Consider the following 20,706-nt stretch of genomic DNA (forward strand, 5'->3'; position numbering starts at 1 on the left):
GGAGAGAAAAAATTTGAAACTCAAAATATTATAAAAGTGAATGCTGAAAACCATATTTACATGTAATTGGAAAAAAGAAAATACTGTTAAATGGGGGAAAAATAAAATGAGAACACCAGAGGAAAAATTGGAAAAGAAATGATAACTATGAAAGAAAGAATTTGAAAGGGAATTAAAATGCCACAAGAGGTACAAAACTTTGTCCAAGCAATAAATTTCCTGAAAATTAGAATGGGTCAAATAACAGCAACAATAGCTAGCATTTATATAGCACCTACTGTATGACAGGCATTATTCTAAGCTCTTTATGAATATAATTTCATTTTATCCTTGCAATAACCAAGTGAAGTAGATGCTACTTTTTGCTACATTTTGCAGCCCAAGAAGCTTAGGCAAGCAGAGGTTAAGTATCTTGCCTCAGGTCACAGATTTGAAATGAGTTCTTCCTGTCTCCAGGCTCAATGCTCTATACACCGTGCCAAAGACTCTATGAGACAATAAGAAATTGTTGCCTCATCATCTAAGTCGAAAGACTGGAAAACACAGAAGGAAATATAAAGTTTCTCACAGTCAAAACAACTGACTCAGAAAGCATATTGAGAAGAAAAAAATTAAGAATCATTGGACTGCCTGAAAACCAAGACTAAAAAGAAGAAAAGAAAAAACAAACTAGCAAACCCAAAAAGAGTCTACGTATCATATTTCAAGAAATCTTAGAAAACTGGCCTCTTAGAACCAGAGGGCAAAGTAGAGATAGGAAGTATCCTCCAGCTACCTCCTGAAACTCAGAAATAAAAATTCTCAGAAACATTAGAGTCAAAATACAGTCTTCCAAGGCAAAGAAAAAATACTGTAAGCAATCTGAAATTTAGTAGTCATCATTCTAAAGGAATGGAGAGCTTAGAATATATCACAGAAGGTAAAGGATATAGGTTTACAGTCAAGAATAGCTTACTCAGAAAAATAGTATTATCATATAGGGGAAACAAGGGATTTTTACTGACATAGAGGACTTCCAAGTATTTGTGGGGCAGCTAGGTGGGCCATAGTACACAAAGGACCAGCCCTGAAGTTAGGAAGATTCATCTTCCTGACTTCAAATCTGGCCTCAGACAATTACTAGCTGTGTGACCCTGGACACATCACTTCACTCTGTTTGCCTCAGTTTCCTCATCTATAAAATGAGCCAGAAAAGGAAATGGCAAATCACTTCAGTATCTTTGCCAAGGAAACCCTAAACATGGTCACAAAGAGTCAGCTATGACTGAAATTACTGAACAACAACAAATATTCCTCATGAAAAGATGAGAACTAAGCAGAAATGTTGAAGTTCAAGCACAGGAGTTAAGAGACCTGTAAAAATGTACATGAACAAATATAATAACTACTTGCATTGTAATGAAGAAAGGAAGTAAAGAAGGAAGAAAGGAAAGAAAGAAGCAAGTGTCTATTAAGTACCCACTATGTGCAATGCACTGTGAGAAGCATGCTTGCTCTAGAAAGCACAATACTCATTGTTGAAACCAGGAAAGCTCTCATTTTATTTTACATTTATTTTATATTCCCTGTGAATGGGTAGCTCCCTAAAGGAGCACAATTGCTAAGGCTAATTCAAGGCTATATATTTCCTGTTCCTGACTCAAATTTCCCCCATCGTTCCCCATTGGCTAGATGCAACTTCCCGAACTGCCTATTTCATATTCTCTTTCTTGATATATTCCCCCTTCCTTGTCATGTATAGAATGTGCATTTAAATTAGCTTACTCCACCCTAGGGAGGTGTTGGATAATATTAAATATTATCTATATTATATTATAATATTAAATATTAAGAACATTAAGTATGCATACAAGTTTCTGACCTTTTTACTTGATCAGAACACTGGTTCTGCTAGGTCACAGCTCTAAGCAGAATCAGTCACCTCTGATTTACATCCTATTATCACTCCTGCTATCACTCCTGCAAAGCTGAGAGTAGTACTAATCCTGTGGAAACAGAATTCCTTCCTTGGTTTCTCACAGCACTGTGCTAAGTGTTTTGCAAATATCCCTTTTGATCTTCACAAAAACCATGAGAAATAAGTTTGATTATTATACCCATTTTACAGTTGAGGATACTGAGGCAGAGGTTAAGTGTCTTGCCCAGGATCACACAACTAGTAAGTATTTGAGCCCAAAAAGTGAAATCAAGTCATCCTGAATTCAAGCTCAGAGCTCTCTTTACACACATATATTTGTTTGTGTTCGTATGTGCACGCATGTGTATATTCATACCTGTATGTTTACATATTTTTCATTTTAGATATGGCCAACAAGGAAATTTGTTTTGCTTTATTATATGTGTTAATAACAAGATTTATTTTCACTTTCATTTTCAATTTGAACGATAAAGAATGGGACAGGAGAAGGGAGAGGGCAGATATTTGCTAACTGAAAAAAATAAAATTTAAGAAAAAGCATCAAATGACAAATAGTCTCAAATGCAGCAAACATTAACCATCCTAAACTACCACCCCTTGAGCTGCTGATCCTATTAAGTGATAGCACTTAATAATAGGACCTCGAGTCCTAGTGAGTTTTGCTTTCAGTCTTTGGGGCAGGGTTAATTATGGGAAGACTTCTCAAAGATGACTACTAAAGGAGCTCTTTCTTGATTCCCAGGCTAGCCACTAGATGATGAGTTCTGCAAAATCCAGCAGCCACAGCTCTTGGGTGCTTTGTGACTATATTAGAGCTTTGAGTTGACATTACCAGTTGTAGGCAAGTTTCATTGATTGGCCACAAGCACAGACCTATCAAGTCTATCATTGACAGGAATGGGAAAATATCAGTAACAATAACAACATTCCCATGGGATGAGATGTAAGTCAAATGGTATCCCTTCTGTAGAGACATATCAGATAGTGATATAGTGGCATCACCACTTCCATCTTCTTTTTTGGGGTGGAATGGAAATAGGGGTTAAGTGACTTGCCTAGGATCACACAGCTCTTAAGTGTCTGAGTTTGGATTTGAACTCAGTTCCTCCTGATTTCAGGGCAGGTGCTCCATCCACAGCACTACCTAGCTGTTCCCCCACCTTCTTAAAAAAAATTCAATACCTCCTTCCTTCTCCTACTCTCCCCCACCTACTATCTCCCCCTGCCCTAGTCATTTCCATCTTCTTTCTTCTCTGTGCTTTCACCTTGGCATTTCTAACTCCTGCAACGTCTCACGTTAGTTTGTGCCAGCCCAGGTGGTCAATCCTATGATGTGTGGGCATAGAGGCTGTGTTAGAACTATTCAACAATGGCAGCTGCCAGAAAGATCAATTCAGAGATATCTGGGCACAGTATCCATTCAGTCTGCAGTCATTTTAAGAAATATGCTTTTGATCATTCAATATGAATTTTTAAAGCACCTACTATGCACTAATATACCTCCCTTTTCCAGTCCCCTCCTTTCACCTTGTTGGACCCTAAGTGACTGCCTATCTGCTTCTAGTCCTGACTGTGAGTCAGAGGCACAGAGAGGTGGAAGGGTAGCCCCCCAGATCCTCTCACAATACCCTGCACATTTCTTGGTCAGTACTGTTTGGGCTTTTGCCATGTTGTTCCTAACTTCCTGGAATACCCCATTCTCAACTTTTTCTTTATTCTATACATAGATTCCTTTGTACATATTTATTTGTATGTTGTTTCCCCATTAGATCATAAGTTCCTTGATGGTCGAGACTGTCTTTTGCCTCTTTTTGTATCTCCATTGCCCAGCAGAGTGCCAGGCACTTAATAAAAGTTTATTGATTGATTGATTAAGATGTTCCCTGTTAATATTTTCTGGATGCACATCTCTTTCTCTCATAAGCCCATTTTTCTGACCCCCACTCCCTGGCTCCCTCTCTCCTACCTCCTGTGGCTCCTTCACACCCCAGCTCCTTTCTTTCCCTAAAGTATCTAAGCTTCTATTCATCTCACTCACTTACTTTCCAGTAGGATTCCCACCTCTAGTTCTGCAGCTCATTATCCCTTGACTACCTACCTCTCACTATGCTATTTCTCTTCTGCATGACTACCTCCCTCTCTCCCTTGCTTACCTTTTATCTCTCTGATCCTCTCCCTCCAACTATATCTCTAGCCCCTTCCTAAGATCTTCTTGTCTTCCCTATCACTCTGACTACCTCCCCTTTCCCACCTTTCCTTATGACCGTAGGATCAGGTGATCAGAGAGGCTCAGGTGACGACACCATGTTAGGTTACCCATCTGTTAGGTTACAGATCTTCTTTCCTGCAGGCCTGGGTAGTGTTGATAGCTGGAGTCCATGGCTACTGTGTCCTGCCCCCATTCAGCTCCTCCTAGGAAAAGCATCTGCCCAGTATTTGCCTCCCAACATCTTAATGCTCATCTTGAAGCATGGCTCTGAGCCTCTGGTCCTTGCTGTTCCTACTGCTGCTGCTGCTACTTCCCCGTGCAGGTGAGGGAGGGGCTAGAGGACAGGGTGGAGAGTGGATGGGGAAAGTCTGTGGGGAGGGACTATGCATGGAACTTAATACATGTTTGTTGAATTGAATCCAAGGGTTGAAGGTGAAAGGGGAGAGAAGCAGATAGACCAGGGCTAAGGGAGAGAGGAGCCAATCAGCGGGAGAATATGAAGGATCAGAAGTTGAACCAGCCCTGCCCATGGGCCAGTGATAGAGTATAACTTCCCCACTTTTCTGAGCAGAGAGAATAGGGACATCTGGACCTGGACCCAAACTTGGGCTCCCATCATTTCTGCCACAGTAACCTCTGACTTCTTCCTCCACAGTGACCTTGGCCCCTGTGGAGTCCCACGACTCGGATCCTGTAATTTCTCTCTTGGGGTCATTTTTAGGGGCCCTGGATGTGGTCCCACCAAGTTTCTTCAGTCGTTCACAGTTCTCTGCCTTCTTAGACAATATTTCTTCTACCCTGGAAGGCTTAGAACCTAGAGATATGGGGGGAGAGGAACCCCCAACCCTAAGACCCCCTGCACTACGGCTTCATGATTTCCTGGTGACTTTGAGGGGCAGCCGGGACTGGGAACCCCTGATTAAGCTACTAGGGGACACCCTGGCACTGTTAGGACATGAGCAGACACCTCGGGACTTTCTGGGGCACCAGGCAGGCACCCTAAGTGGGCTGGTGGAGCTGCTTCTGAATGTCCTGCTTCCTGAGGAGTCCACAGTGCCTCCTCGGCCCCCTTGTACTCGAGATGGACCCCCTGATTGTGATCTGGCTGCTGATTGGTTACCTTCACTTCTACTGTTGCTGGAAGGCACTCGTTGGCAGGCATTGTTGCAGATGATTCCTGTGGCTGACACCAACTTCACAGACCCTGGCTGGGGGGAGCCACCACCCCGACTTATGCAGGGCCTCCTGGGCCTGATAACACCATCTGAAGAACCAGGTGCTGAAGGACTCCTTTGGGTGGGTCTACTTCGTACAGTGGGGGCTCCCCTCTATGCTGCCTTCCAGGGAGGGCTTCTGCGTGTTACCCATTCCCTGAAGGATGAGGTGTTTGCCATGCTGGGGCAACCAGAACTTGATGCCAGCGGGCAGTGCATGGGGGGTAAGTAGTGTCTGTGGGTAAGAAATTGTCAGTAGTGGGAAGAGAGGGGTTGGGTTGTGGTGGGGTCATCTCCTTTTCTTTTTCCATCCTAGGTAATTTGAGACAGCTGCTTCTATGGTGAGTAACCGTAGACCAGATCTGAGAGAGATTGAACCGTGCCAGTTGAGGGAGACAAAATGAGGGAGTCAGGTCTTGAGGGCTATGATGAAGAGGGATGGTATAGCACTGGGACTAGCCAAAGGAGAAAGGAGGGCTAAGCTAGATTGCCCCCTCCGCAACCACCACCCCGACTTCAAAGACTTGATGACATCATCTGTTGCTAGGCTGATTGCTTCATATGAGTGCTTCCCTGGGCAGTCTAGTCTTTGGGTTATCTAGAACTTGGCTTTGGTGGGCAGGAAGGATGCAGAGAGGGCTGTGCCTCAATTTTCTTCTGGTTGAGGTAGAATTTTTTTTAGTACTATACCCCATCCCCATCTGCCTGCCTCCTATGTACTATTCTCAGTAATACCTAGACTCCCAGACGACTTAGCTTGTGGCAAAGTCCATATTTACCTCCCCTCATTCCCATCCCAATGCATGACTCTGGACACAAGGTTAGAAGAACCCTGTGAATGAAAGGCTCTGAACTAACTGATCCTGTCTTACATCCTCCTTTTGTACGCAGGGGTGTACTACACAATGTATCCTGGGATGCCCAGGCACTAGGATTCCTATCTGGGATGCCACCCCCACCCCCTGCCCTCCTACACTGCTTGAGCACCGGGGTACCCCTGCCCCGAGCCTCCCAGCATTCAGCCCGAAGCAACTCTCGAGAGCCTCGAGCCTTTTCCATGGATACAATCTGCTACAACGAATCAGACTCTGACTTACCCTTCAGTATCTCCAATTTCTCCATCCACCTGTATTGTCAGCATGCCAAACCCTCCACTCCCCGCCCTCCTTCCAGCATGGCTGTGACCTGTGAGACAGCTGCATGGTACGTGACCTCTCTAGAGGTGAGCGCCCAGTTTTGGTTGCAGGCATGCCATGATCAGTACCCGGAACAGTTCCTGGAGGTCATCTGCAGTAATTTCTCCCTGATATCACTGCCCAGACCCAACAGAGGCCTGGTGAGGCGTCTCTGTGCCAGCCTTCTCCCCCCACCCACCAGTTGCCCAGAAGGCCTACCTCCCATTCCCCTCACCCCAGAGCTCTTCTGGGGTTGTTTCCTGGAGAATGAGACATTGTGGGTGGAGCGAATGTGTGTGGAAGAGGGCCTAGAGGCGGTGCCCCCACAGAACCAGGCATGGGTACATCATGTGTGCCAGGGTCCAACCCCTGACGCAAGTGCATTCCCACCCTGTCATGTTGGGCCCTGTGGGGAGCGTTGCCCAAATGGGGGCAGTTTCCTGGAGATGGTATGTGTCAATGACACTCTATATGACTCCCTCGTGCCCTTCTGGCCCTGGCTGGAGGGACAGTGTAGAATTAGCCGTGGAGGTAATAATACCTGCTTCCTGGAAGGATTGCTTGGTCCTCTGCTGCCCCCACTGCCTCCTCTGGGGCCCTCTCCTCTCTGCCTGGCTCCAGGTCCCTTCCTGCTTGGCATGCTGTCCCAGCTGCCCCGATGTCAGGCTGCAGTGCCTTCCCTCTCCCACCCTACCCGCCTACACTATTTTCTTCGCCTCCTGGCATTCCTCTTGGGTCCAGGGACTGGGGGTATAGAGGTCCAGAGGCTGCTGGGCCAGGCTCTGCTACTCTCCAGTCTTCCTGACAACTGCTCCTTCTGGGACTCCTTCAACCCCTGGGGCCGGAGTAGCATGCTACGGTCAGTGGGTGAATACCTGAAGCAGGAGCACAGGCTGGCTCCACCTGGTCCTGGCCCCCCTGATGGTCCTATTCCAGATCCTGGCAAGAGGGAGCTACTAGCTTGCTACAGTGTGAGTACCCTGGCTTGTCAGAGGAGTTGGGGGACTGTTGGGGGACTGAAAGAAGCTTCTTTTTGCCACTGCTACCTCTTTCCCCCCACTTCCACCATATACTTTTCTTCTTTCATAAGGCAGGGTGGAGAGATGGGTTTGGTCTTTGAGGTAGAAGGTGGACGGGATTGGAGGCTAGAAAGGTCTGTGGAGCTAGGGTGGTGTTTGAAGTGAGAATATCTAAAAGTTTAATGATTTCTGGTCTTTAAACCAAAAAAAACCTGGACATGCACCTGTGACACATACTGGTTGTGTGACTGCAGGCAAAGCATTTCAGCATTCTAGGCAATTCTCACCTTCTCACACTCACAACTTTCACTCTTAGTGTTCTAGATAATTTTCTAAGACTGTAATTTACAGAGTAGCTACATACCTCCGTTAGTAAAGGGAATTTCCTTACCAGGAAGCTCCTTATTTCAGAGAAATCATAGGTTTATGTACTCTCCTAAATGGCTTCTGGACATCCAAGAATTAGGAAATGATAACTCCAATGCCATTTTTTCCATAAAGCCTTCCTTATTACCAAGCCAGAATTGATCAACCTGATCAGTGAACATTTATAGCCCTTTATTTTTATCTTATGTATTTATCTCATTGTATTTTTGTGTCCTAACTATATGTATGTATATATATATAGTCCTGAGTACAAGGACTATATCTTATTTATCATGTCATTTACAGAGTCTAGTGCCATGCTTTTCACATCCTGAGCATTTAACAAGACATTAAATGAATGAATGAATGAATTCAACTTCAAGGTTGAATGGCTAGAATTAGCCAAGAAACTTTTATTCTAGGCCCAACTTTGCCAATAATTATCTTTCTGACCTTGGGCATGCCCCTTTATTCACCCCAGTTTTCTCATTTATAAAATTATATAATAAGATATAGATAATATATAGCTATATCTATGTATGATATAGAATAAATATAGATAAGATTATAGAAGATATTATACTAGATGATATTAAAAATCCCCTCAGTTTCAAAATGTTGTGATTTAGGTCACCCTACTTATTAAATCCCTGATGACAGCAAGTGGAGGTGCTTTGGTTGACAGCACTCAACTAAATTAAAATATGTATTGTCACGTGCATTTAGTCAGTATTATGTTCATTGATCAAGGGGATCCAGGAATAAATACGGTCCCTATCCATAAGGAGTTTACCATCTAACAGAGTCGTTGAGGAGACAGCTCACACCTACAAACAATTATCAATAATAACATGAAGTAGTATGAGACTAAGGCCAGTTCCAAAGTAGGTAGAATACCTGGGGAATCTATGGGGCTGATTGGTGAGGAGGGTTGCCTTCTTGATGTGTTCTTTCTCCCAATGGCAGCCATTACTGTGGGAATTGCTCCAGAGAGAGAAGAGTGCTTGGGTCCTACAGATCCTTGTTCAGGTAGTGGTCCAGGGAGGGGCAGAGCAGGGGTGGGAGACTGTGGCCCATTAGACTTGTATTTCACAAGCCATTGGACCCTCAGGTTCTTTCAAGGCTCTGAGAGTATGCCCACCACAATATCACCAACCATTTTTCTTACCTTGCTACGGTCTCCTCCCTCTGCCATCCTCCAGGAGTACCTGCGCATGCCCCCAGAGAATCTCCAGCAGTTGGTGTTATCAGCAGAGAGTGAGGCAGCCCAGGGTTTCTTGGCACTCATCCATCACTCATGGGCCCAGCTGAAGGTGGGAAGCCAAGGGGGTCACTGGTCCAGACTGAGACACAAGGGAGAGTTAGAAAACAGAAGCAAGGGATGCTTTGGATTAGAGATCCCTGTGTAGGAAGATGCATGGATAACTTGGGAGGGGCTTAGTCAGTGGAAGGAAGAACATGGTCAGGATGAAGTCATTAATCATTATTATGCTTCTGTCAGGTACCCCCATCAGAGGAGCAAGCCCTGGGCCGACTGACCACTCTCTTGCTCCAGCGTTTCCCTCAACTCACACCTCAGCTCTTTATTGATCTGTCACCACTCATCCCCTTCCTGGCAGTAAATGATCTGCTTCGCTTCCCACCTTCCCTGCTGGCCAATGAGAGCGTGTGAGATACTTGTTTTTGCCACAGGCTGTCCTCTTCCCTGGCCCTTCCTATTTCCCCACCACCACCCTTGCTCTAGACCTAGCCCTATCCCATCATCCAGAATCAACTCCATATTCATTCCCTATTGTCATCCTTCTCCCCTTGCTTCTCACCATGGTCTTACCCACTTCTCTACTTGCTTCCCACCAATTCTGAAGTCTCAGCCTACCATTCATTCGCAGGATCATAGATTTAGAGCTGGAAGAGACTTTGGAGGCCATTAAATCCAACCCCCTCCCTTTACAAATGAGGAAACGAGATCGAGAGAGGTAGTAATTTGCCCATGGTCATACAGGTAGCAAGCAGTAGAGCCAAAACTGGAACACAAGATCCTTGACTGCTAATCCAGCACACTTTTCACTATACCACGTGACCAAACATGCCAAGATAAATCCTGGGTGGCCTCACTCAGTTGAGTACTGACATCAAAACTAGGGGTCTGGAACAGCGCTAGAAGGTGATACTCCTCTCCCTCTCCAAGGCTGGCCATCATCCGTGATCGTAGTCCAGTCATGAAACCTGAGCAAAAGGAAGCCTTGGCACAGCTGCTGCTGGCACCTGAGCTGTTTGGGGAAGTGCCCGCCTGGTCTCAGGAGCTGCTGTGGGCTGCATTGCCCTTGCTGCCCCACCTCCCTTTGGAACACTTCCTGCAACTTAGTCCCCACCAGGTACTGACAATTCTTCCTATGAATGTGAAAAGGTTTCTTCTCTTGACTTTGATCCTTAACCTTGACTGGTTTCTGTCCCTGCCCTTCCTCTGTTGAATGAGATGGGAACTAGTGGTCAGGATTAGTTAGGTCTATATTCTCTCTTTCCTTTTTCCCTCCCTCCCCAAGAGTCATGACCTTTAGGTGGAAAGAAGGCTTTCTGGTAGCATGTTGGGAGAAGTTTGGGCCCAACTGTGACCCCTACAGTAATTCCCAACAAGACCCACTTGACCAATGACTCAAATCTCTCCATTTTAGATTCAGGCTCTGGAGGACAGTTGGCCAGCAGCAGGGCTAGGACCAGGACAGGCCCGGCATGTACTACGCAGTTTGGTGAATCAGAGTGTCCCAGATGGTGAAGAACAAGTGTTAAGGTGAGTGGTTGTGGAGTTAAGGGAGCTAGAAATGGACAGTACTATCTGAAATTTCAAATTTTTAAAACCTTTTTGGAGAGGAGTCTGGCAAAACACAGTAAAAGATACACAAATAAGCACAGCCTTCAATCTAATAATTCAATTGTTAGGAATATCCCGTGAAAGTGTTATCCAAAAATAAATAGAAAGATTTGTTTAAAGATTTTCAGAGCGGCATTACATGTAATTAAAAAAAACCCCACAAAAACTGAAAACAACCTTACAACCACAGGGAAGTGGTTTGATCAGATGTAGTAATGATATAATATGATGAACTATCATAATTCATAGAGATTGACAAGTATAAGGAATTTTTAAAATCTAGAAAGAGCTTTATGAAATAATGAAAAGTGAAGAAGAAGACTCCAGCTGAGATCATAAGAGGAAAAGTGAATGAGGATGAATGGAGAAAAAATCCTTATGGGAATTTAGAGGGAGAGAATGAAAAGATGTTAGGATACTTTCGGTGCTGACATTAATTGATTTAAATGTAAATAGGTACTAAGCAAGTTTAGTTACTTGTACTGATGCTTCATGTTAAGTTTCCTGAATTCTGGGTCATCTCCAGTCACCCTGATGAATATCTGGTCACTGGATCCAGATGGCTCAGGAGGAGAAAGTGAGGCTGGTGACCTGCACAGCCCTCCCTCACTCAAAACAATGTCAAGTGCAAGTCATGTCATCATTTCTCTGATGGCATGGTCTTCTTCGGCAACTAAGGATGAATACAATGTTAAGTTTTTAATAAAAGACTTAATTTCCAGAAAAGGAAAAACAGGACTAGCCATTGGCAGAGGCAGTGGAGCAAGAAAGGGCTAAAATGAAATTGTCGGAATCTGAGGAGGAAGAGAGAAGGGAGGACATGATATCCTCAAGTAGCATAAAGTTAAAGTGATGCCTTTACAAGGCCAGGCTTGGTACTACAGACTACCTGCATGTTCTGTATATACAATGACATAGTGCCCTGCTTAGTGGCTATAAGATTCCTCCCTTCATGCCCATGTTAGTACCCACATAGAAATTGGCTCTATGATTTCTCAGGCTGGGGTCCCTTGCCTGCTTCCTGAGTACTGAGGAACTTCAGAGTCTTGTGCCCTTGAGTGACCCCATGGGATCAGTAGAGCGAGGACTGCTTCAATGTGTGGCCAATGGAACCCTCAGCCCTGAAGGACGGGTAAGCCCCTTGATGGAAGAACCCTAGTTCCAGGGCTCCCTTGCTGTACCCATGTAGACAATTATTAATCATCTGACTCAACCAGGACTTTGTGGAGTGGTGTAAGGTCCTTTCCAGCCTTCCTGTCACCATGTACGGCCCTCTGTTATTACCTCTTCCTAGCTCTGTCTTTCCTCTGGTTTCTGATACTTCCACTTCCTCCAGCACCATTTCATCCCACCTTGGCCCACACCATTCCTGTCCCTCCTCTTCTTCCTTCTCTTTAACCCCTCCACATTTTTGTCCCAGGCCAGGGCCTAAACACTCCTGAATGATTGAAGATAAAGTTAAGAGGCTGGCAGTCAGGTGTCTGTCTCCCATTTCCTGCTTCCAATCCTTATGTTTTGCAGGTGGCACATGAGCTGCTACGGGTGCTTCGTTCAACTGGGGGGGCAGAGTTGAGTCCCCAGGAGCTGCAGGCCTGGGGCCCCCTCTTCTCTCAGCTTGAACTCAGCTTCCTGGAGGAGCTATCAGAGTCTCAACTCAGAACTATTCTCCCTGCCTTGCAAAGAACTGACCTCACACTTGGCCAGGTCAGAGCATCTCTGATCCCCTAGGAAGCCTTCTTTGCTCCTACTTCTCAAAGAAATCTTCCCCTATTGGCACCATGACAGAGCTAAAGAGCACTGAGTAGGGGGAGTCTAACAGTAAGACCAGGAGGTTTCAGGAGAGAGGTTCTTTTGTGTGACATGAACCATCTGGTAAAGTCTATGGACTCCTCAGAATAATGTTTTTAAAATACACAATTATACTAAAATACAAATATCAAAATATTTTTTTAAAAAAGTTCACATACATTAAGAGCCCTTGCTTTATGGGCTGGGGGCTGAGCTGGTTCTTCATTCTTATTCTTCTTCCTCACTTTAGGCTACCCTATTACTCGAACGCCTCCTCCCACAAGAAGATGTAAGTGGCAGATCCTCTCTGCAAATGTTTCCCTGGCAGATCACTGACCCCCTTCCCCACTGCCACACTCACCACACCCAGCCCTTGAGCTTTTGCCTCTTCCTCAGGCCTCCTGTACTGGTTTCTCCTCAGCTGTCAGTGGAAGAGCTCTGTGCTCTCCGTCCCCTCTTTCCGGGTCTTAACCCACAGTCCCTCAGAGTCATTCCCACAGAGGTCTTGGCTGCAGCCTGTCCCTGCTTGTCGTCCACACTGTCCAGGCTTTCATCAGCTCAAAAAGCAGCATTGTTGCAGTCTTTTCGGGTATGTAAGTAGATGGAATGAGTAGTGGAAATAAATAAAACTAATGATTGAGAGGGTAGCAGATGCATCTAGCTCTGTCCTCTGCCCTTCTTGTAAACATGGTACCCCAAAATGATAGAGATACAAAAACAGCACCAGCAATTTTTATTCAGGTGAAAGATGGAGTTCAAATCACAGGACCAATTGGTGCAGATCCAACTGTGTGTCCTGCTGACCAGGTATGTCTGAAGTTTTCTCACTCTACTCTAGCTCCATAGGTCTCAGGACAGTTTCATTTGTCTGACTGGGGAGACTTTCCCTCCTCCAATGGTCTCCAAGAAGTCAGACCTGTTCTACTCCCTGCCCTAACCTGCAATAGATTTTATTGCTCCCTTGGGAGGGGTTCCAGAATCCTGGAGCTGGTTCAGATTCAAGAAGTATGGTCCAGGTGTGTCTCATGAGTTACCTCATATGTCTGAGCACCTGGTTGTGTAGGAACCTAAGTACTTCCAAGGTCTATCTTATGAGCTACAGAATGGAGTGGAATGGCCTGACAATGAGAAATCCTGAAATGGTAGGGAAATATTTCTATCCTCACCCCTGCCCCAAAGGACCATACTGTGGCTCCTCCTCATCCCTTTCCCCCAACTGCCATGGTTCCTTTTTCTTTTCTAAGGGCTAAACATTACCCCTCTCAATTCTGCCCCAACCCTACCAGCCAGGCTCTCTTATCTGGCCAGCATGTTTACTTCCCTTGCTGCCTCTAAAGATGCTACAATTGGACACCCCAGTTCTTCTGGCCAATCTCAGTCCCTATCGGGAGCTACCCTGGTCTGAACAGCAGGTAACACTCCCTGCTTGGCACTTTCTTCTCTCTCTCTCACTTCAATGCCCAATCTAACTTGATGTTTATAAGCCCTCCCACACTGGCTCTTCACCCCTCCCTTTCTCCATTTCTTCATTTCCCTTTCCCTGGGGAGATAGTATGTGGGAAGAGGTAGGGACTTTGGGAAGGTGGGAGTTAGACATGGTTCTGGCCGTTAGGGAGGTAGATGAAATGGACTCTGGGTAACAAGTCTTTGGTCAGTGCCTTTATAGACGGAGGCCCCTTTGGTTTCACTTCTTTTGCAGGCTCAGTTTCTCTGGAAGAAGATGTCAGCGACCACCAAACTGACCCTAAGAAACTTGCAGTGAGTGTCTTATGTCAGAAACAGGAAGTTTCTCTTGTGTTCCCTCTGCCCCTGTTGAGACAGCATTCCTCCTTTTGTTCCACCCTGACCCTTGCAGTGCTAAAGAGAGGTAGGGATCTCTCATGTCTGGTCTACTCAAGATGTCTCTAGGGACTCTAGCCACGATCATCTAAGACTGACAGATGACTTCTCCTTACAAACATATATCTACACGTTTATGTTGTTGTTGAGTTTTTTCAGTCATGTCCAATTCTTCATGACCTCATTTGGAATTTTCTTGGCAAAGATAGTGGACGTACATTTATACACATATGCACACATACACACACACACAATTTTGACAGCATTATAGGTGTCAAGCTGGGGGTGGGTGGGAGGGATCAGGTGACAGGCTGTTGTCTGTCTTAATTGCTTCGCCCAAGTTTTTTCCCTCAGGTCTCTGGGCACCCTGGCAGGAGGCATGACCTGTGAGTGGCTGCAGCAGTTCAGCTGGCAAACAGATTTCCTTAAAGTGGTGGTCTTGCTCTACCAGCTGCCTGGTGGGGTTCGAGGGAGCCTGGTGAGAGACTTTACCACATAAATTATTGGGAAAACAGTGATATCAGACACTAAGAAAAGGAAAGAGCAACGTTGGTATCAGATTTTCAATCTAGGCTCCTGAAAACACTTCCTTCCCTTCCACAGAGGGCCTGTATTTGGGAGGAACTACAGAGGAGGATGGAAATGTCGGAACTGGAGCTAGGAGGCCTGGGACCAGACCTGAATGGTCTGCAGCAGGAACTACTCTTCCAATTACCGTAGGTACTGGGATCCAAAGTCATGGGATGAGGATTATAGCTCCAAGTTCCAGGAGGCCTATTGTGGGGTAGATGGGAATTTTGTCATTAGGAGATGCTGTCAAAAGTGGTTATTTCCTGCTTTGGATCATAGAGCCTTTGATAGTGTTTAATAAGTGCTTGTTGGACAAGGTTGGGTTGAATTGGATTGGTTTGGGTCACTCAGATTACTTCTGGATCAACAGGTAAGGATTCTGGTTAAAATGACTACTTCTATTGGTTGGCAACCCAAAAATGCACCCTAGGCATGGGAGGAGTAAAGGAGTACATTGCCTTTGTTTGTCTCCATGCTTTGCTTCCACTGCAACATGTATCTGACGTACATTGCTGGAAATTTTGGGGAAGTGAGGGAGGATGATCTCAGGGCTTCTCTAGGAATGAAGCAGCGATAAAAAGTAAATTCTAACATCATATTCCTGAACCTTTCTCCAGATTCTCCAGAGACTGCAGTCTCTCCACTATAACTATATTGTCTGGCCCAATTTCAAAGTTGTCATCTCTGGTTCTCTTTGATGATGTTACTTTGTATATCAGGGAAATAGGACTACTTCCAAAGTCATTTTCATGCAAGGATGTGTGGGTTCTATTATGTCACTTCCTATCTGAGCAACTGTGCCCTCCTCCCTCCTCTAATTTCTTAGTAGAATGGGAGAAATGTTGGAAGACCTGGTTCCTAGCTTTGTCTTTCCCCTTGTGCTATGACTTTGGATAACCTCTCTGGGCTCCAGTTTTGTAATTTGTAAAATGGAGCTATTAATTTTTGTTTTGCTTACTTCAGAGTATTGTCATCAAGGTCAAATTAGGTAATGGACATGGAAGCACCTTGAAATTGGCAAAGTGTTATAAAAATGATAGTTCTATTATTGTTGCTTCCTTTTTGATACATTCTATTATGTCACAATCTTTTGGAGCCAGTATCAAGTGGATTGAACTGCAGGGATGTCTCTATACCATTTCCTTTTAGAGGAACCTGAAATGATCCCACTTCCATTCTCTTTGCACTTCAAGCACAATCTTGGGAAATAAAATCAGGAATATTTAATTTTACTTCCTGTTCAAGAGTAGGGATAAGGGGTTTTGCTGGTATCATGCTGTGGTTGTGGCCTGTCTGATGTCACTGCCTTTTCAAAGACACTTTGCTGTCTTGGGACTATGGGGTTCTCTGGTGTCACTTTCTGACTGGACTTAGTTATCAGGGTACTACTGATATTCATCTCTTGTAGAGTCCAGCTGATTGATAGGCTGTCCAATGATTCAATTCTCTTGGTACTGGAGCTAGTACGAGGAGACCCTGAACAATTCCTGGTGCTGCCCCCGATCAGACGAGAGGCCCTGGCAGAGAGAGCACTACGCAGTCTGGTAAGAGCCTTCCCCTCCTAGACCTTAAAAGGTGTTGTCCCCCTGAACCACCTGAGTTTTCCTTATCCTTCAGGATCTCAGATCCCTTAGGCATTAGACCTTTTCTAGACTATTTCCTAGACCTACCCACAAATCCTGCATCTCACTTGCCCCCAGATTTATCCTTCCAGAGTGCAGATGCTAAAGAATCTAAGGAAACAACTCTCAGCCTCCCAAGTCTACCCTTTCTCAGCTGGTTTCATTGTTCAAGGATATTTTGAGGGCCAGAGTGAAATGGAGAATCACAGAATCACAGGGTCAGGGAAGGCCAGAGGTTTTGGAACATTGGTCAGTAATTGTGGTATTCTGAGACAGAGGTCAAAGTGCCTTGGATTTGCTGCTTCCCTTAGGCTCCACAGGACGTCCCACTCTCAGGGGAAGTGTTGGAGGCATTGGGCCCTCTGGTTGGATCCCTGGGGACAGAGAGTGTGGGCCGAATCCTTCCACAGACTCTGCTGGCCCACCTCAATCGGCTGCAGAACTTCTGCCTGGGAGAACCATTTGCCACAGGGTTGGGATCCTTGCTGTTGCATGAGTCTGCATTTGGGTATGGACCTTCAGGAGTCCAGAACTCCCTTTCTCTGCTCAGTGAACTTGAGTCCTAACTACCCAACTTCTAACTCCTTACTTATAATACTGCTTCTCAACCCCTAGTTTCCAGTTTTCCTTCCCCCAGGTTTTTGGGTTTTCTCTTGATCTAAATCCCCTCTTCTGCTGGCACTGACCACCACAAATTCCCCAGGCGGCCAGAACTTTGGAGCCGAGATGAAGTGGAGCAGGCTGGACGCCTGGTGTTGACTTTATCCTCTCAGGCCATTCTTCTACTGCCCAGGGTGAGATGGGGAGGGGGAGCAGGTGGGGAGGGCATGGAATTTCATTCACCAAAACGTGGGTAATTGATCCATAACTTAGTAGGGCATGAAGAAACAGGGAGGGGAGAAAAAGGAGAGAGGCATTCAGCATGTATGAGGAGAGTCATAGAGGGAGCAAAGGCTTTAGAAGTCAGAACTGAGACATCTGGCTTTGGCTGCCTCCATGTCTTCCAACTTTTGTGACCAGGAGGCCTTGGGGCCAGAGACCCTGGAGAGACTTCTAGAGAGACAACAGAGCTGGGAGCAGAGCAGGGCTGGCCAGCTGTGTGGAGTTCCAGAGCTAGGCCTCAGAAAAGCAGCACTGGTGACTGGGGTTGTCCAGGCAGAAGCTGAAGATGAGCCAGGTGAGAGTCCCACAACTTCTTAGACTTCCCATATGGTACAATAAAAAGGATATACAAGGAGCAGAGAAAAGTTCTAATTCTAACCACTAACTTGCTTTGACTTGGACCAATTAACTTCATCTTTGAGGGACTCAGGCTTTACTTGTAAATAGGAGATTTAAAGAACTCTCCAGCTCTCAACATGTCATGATTCCATAACACTCCATAACCTTTGTGCTGTTCCCTGGACTATCTTAGCTTAGCCTTTCACCACATCTCCCCTCTCCCCAATGCCTTCTGCTCCACCTTCCCTCTCCCCAATGTCTCATTGCATCTTTGCCTCTGACCCAGATATGGCTGCTATCAAAATGGCAGACTGTGATGCTCTCCTTCACTCATAAAAAAATGTAAGGGTTATTGCTTTCAGAGGAGCCCCACAGGGCTAGGCTTTTAGTTCTTCATTTTCTCTCTCTCTGACCCTCCTTTGTCCCTCAGATCCTGTACCCACCTGTGCAGATATTCGGGGGACATTCCCAGCAGCTTGGTCAGCAGCACAGATTGCAGAAATGGGGCTCTCTGATTTCAAGGACTGCCTGGGCTTGTTTGCAAAAGACCCTAGTCTTGGGCCTGAAGAATTACGAGCAGCAATGAACAAGGCAAAAGAGGTCAAGCCGAGGGCTGGGGATATATAGAAGCTAATAGGGGTGATCAGTATAGGAATGTGAATACAAGGATGTTTGAGAATGAGGAGGGAAAAGGGCCAGACAGAACCCCTTCTTGAGCAGGTGGACAAAAGGAATAGAACTTGCTATGTACCCCTAGAGGAAACCTGAATTTCAAACTCCCTTCCTCCTAGTTGTGGGGTCCTCTTCAAGGACTTCGTCCTGAGCAGATCCTCCAGCTGGGTCGGCTATTAATAGGAATAGGAGAGCGTGAGCTCCAAGAATTGACTCTGGTTGACTGGGCAGTACTAGGAGCCTTGGGACAGTTGGAAGGCTGGAGAAAAAATCAGGTGACTACTTCCCAGGGACTCAAGGGTCTCGGACCCCTGGGTGTGTTCAAGCTCTTAGGTCTTTTCTTTGGGATTTTTGTTTCCCAACTACCCTACATCTTCTCTTTCGAACTCCCCCATTGTCCTTTGTAACACTGTGATGCCATGTTCTGTGCTAGAGGGGCTCCTTTGACTACTCCTTATATTCCCTTCAACTTCTTATATGTCCCCAGACTTCAATCCTGGAGACTAAGTCTTCCCTTTAGGCCCTGTGCCTTCAATAACAGTACTGAGCATCTGAGTTGAAAGGGATCTCACTTATATGGCACCTACCTATCTTCTTAAAACTGAATAATTTTTTAAGGATCTATTCAATGTTAAACTTCTATGACCATGACACCTTCCCATGTCACCTGTACCCTCCAGCTCCGAGTCATTGTCTCCAGCTTCTTACGTCAGAGTGGCCGACATGTGAGGAACCTGGATTTTATTCACCTCACTGCCCTTGGTCATGCAATCTGTGGCCTTCGGCCAGATGAGATACAGCATATCAACAATCGGGAGTTCAGGTCCTTTGTGGTGTGGACAAGGAGGGGAAGGGTGGGTTCATTGGCAAAGGTCATTAAAAGGGAGTCCCTAGGAAAGTGTGAGCAAAGAGAGAAAATCCCAGTTCAGAAGCTAAGTTTTGCTTGTCAAAGTATCTCCTTTCTGCCTTATGATCAAGCCCTGTTTTCAATTGTCCACAGCAAGGCTGTTCTCTTCCTGGGGTCCTTGACTCTCCAGTGCTCTGAGGAACAGCTAGAGGCTCTGGCTCACCTGCTTGTGTTGCCCGGAGGCTTTGGACTAGCTAGTAATTGGGGACCTGAGATCTTTACTGAAGTTGGCTCACTTGCAGGTAGGAAGGCAGGAGAGGGTATAAGGAATGGGCAAAGCATCTCTGGTTTGAGTGGTAGGGGAGGGTAATTTCTAAGGGACTGATGGAATTTTAGAGCTGAAGAAATGGAGGAAAGGGTCTAGGTGAAAGATCTGGGGGGAGGCTGTGGATAGAGGATTAATGGGCACAGTCCATGGTAGGGCCTAAGTACCTCACTCTAATTGGATCTCTAGCTGGACTCCCAGACCTGGCGCTCTCAGCACTGCTTCGGGGACAGATCAGAGGCCTCACTCCATTAGCCATTGCTGTTATGCCAGCACCCAAGTTTGCTGTGAGTACCCACAGTGGGATTGGATACAGAAAAGTATAGCCTAAAGTGTGCATGGAAGAGTTGGGATGGAGGGAGAATAATGTGGATTCATTGAACATTCCCAGGTGGTATTCAGCCCTGTCCAGCTTTCCGGTTTCACCAGTGCTCAGGCTCTGGCTATCACCCCTGAGCAAATGGCCTTCTTGAGCCCTGAGCAGCGTCAGGCAGTCATCTGGGCTCAGCATGAGGGAAAGGAGATCCTAGAACAGCTGGGTGAGTGACCAGTTTCACAATTTAAATTCTCCATCTCCACAGCCTGTTCTTAACTCCCAGGATCTGACCCCTATTCTTCTGTGATATATGGTATTTTGCCCTTTATATTACTAGTCTAGGTAGTACCTGGGGTGAAGGGGTCCATAGACGGAGGAGCTGGATTCCAAGTAGATCCCTGAGAAGTAGAAATCAATCCTTTTTTTTTTTTTCCTATCCCTCTGCAGGGCGTAACGCAGCTTGGGTTCTCCAGGAACAAACAGTTTCTTTCTGGACCCCAGCACTGATTATTTTCCTAACTGGCTGCTTACCTTGAAGCTGAGGGTCTGGGCAGCCAAGAAGGGAAGCTGATGGAAGAAGGGCCTATGGTCACAATTAGCAAAGTATAAATGGAAGTGTGCCTAATTGCTATTTACTTTTGTAATATACAACAATGGCCATAAAAGGAAAATGCTGCTACTTCCCATCTATTTGAAGTTTAGCATGGCCTGGCCCCCAAGATCTTTTGTCTACCTC

General features: G+C 45.7%; 1 protein-coding gene across 4 annotated transcripts; it reads left to right on the forward strand.

The window, feature by feature from the left end:
- Positions 1-4,335: 4,335 nt before the first annotated feature.
- On the forward strand, positions 4,336-20,649 carry STRC (stereocilin). Of its 4 annotated transcripts, XM_072624765.1 has the most exons (29): positions 4,336-4,449; positions 4,783-5,565; positions 5,658-5,682; positions 6,233-7,487; positions 8,868-8,930; positions 9,104-9,214; positions 9,403-9,569; positions 10,090-10,276; positions 10,574-10,689; positions 11,770-11,902; positions 12,292-12,474; positions 12,809-12,847; positions 12,980-13,147; positions 13,300-13,365; positions 13,845-13,970; positions 14,258-14,316; positions 14,752-14,875; positions 15,001-15,113; positions 16,376-16,511; positions 16,901-17,097; positions 17,293-17,383; positions 17,610-17,766; positions 18,241-18,410; positions 18,602-18,757; positions 19,163-19,305; positions 19,483-19,631; positions 19,844-19,941; positions 20,046-20,193; positions 20,418-20,649. In XM_072624765.1, exons 1-29 carry the CDS (start codon positions 4,389-4,391, stop codon positions 20,504-20,506), a joined length of 5,313 nt encoding a protein of 1,770 aa, XP_072480866.1. In that variant the 5' UTR covers positions 4,336-4,388; the 3' UTR covers positions 20,507-20,649. The 4 variants fall into 4 exon arrangements, with proteins under 4 accessions (XP_072480866.1, XP_072480864.1, XP_072480863.1 ...); XM_072624763.1 differs by lacking the exon at positions 4,336-4,449 and having other exon boundaries at positions 4,871-5,565; positions 12,809-13,147; positions 17,000-17,097; XM_072624764.1 differs by lacking the exons at positions 4,336-4,449; positions 12,980-13,147 and having other exon boundaries at positions 4,872-5,565.
- Positions 20,650-20,706: the final 57 nt, after the last annotated feature.

The sequence above is a fragment of the Notamacropus eugenii genome, chromosome 7, assembly GCF_028372415.1.
Source record: "Notamacropus eugenii isolate mMacEug1 chromosome 7, mMacEug1.pri_v2, whole genome shotgun sequence".
NCBI classification, from domain to species: domain Eukaryota; kingdom Metazoa; phylum Chordata; class Mammalia; order Diprotodontia; family Macropodidae; genus Notamacropus; species Notamacropus eugenii.

Excerpts from the sequence above, each read along its gene's own strand:
- STRC (XM_072624765.1), top strand. The coding sequence starts at position 4,389 with ATGGCTCTGAGCCTCTGGTCCTTGCTGTTCCTACTGCTGCTGCTGCTA. Across the intron at positions 9,570-10,089 it reads CTGCTGGCCAATGAGAGCGT|GCTGGCCATCATCCGTGATC; the intron begins GTGAGATACTTG and ends TCCCTCTCCAAG. Across the intron at positions 13,971-14,257 it reads TACCCTGGTCTGAACAGCAG|GCTCAGTTTCTCTGGAAGAA; the intron begins GTAACACTCCCT and ends CTTCTTTTGCAG.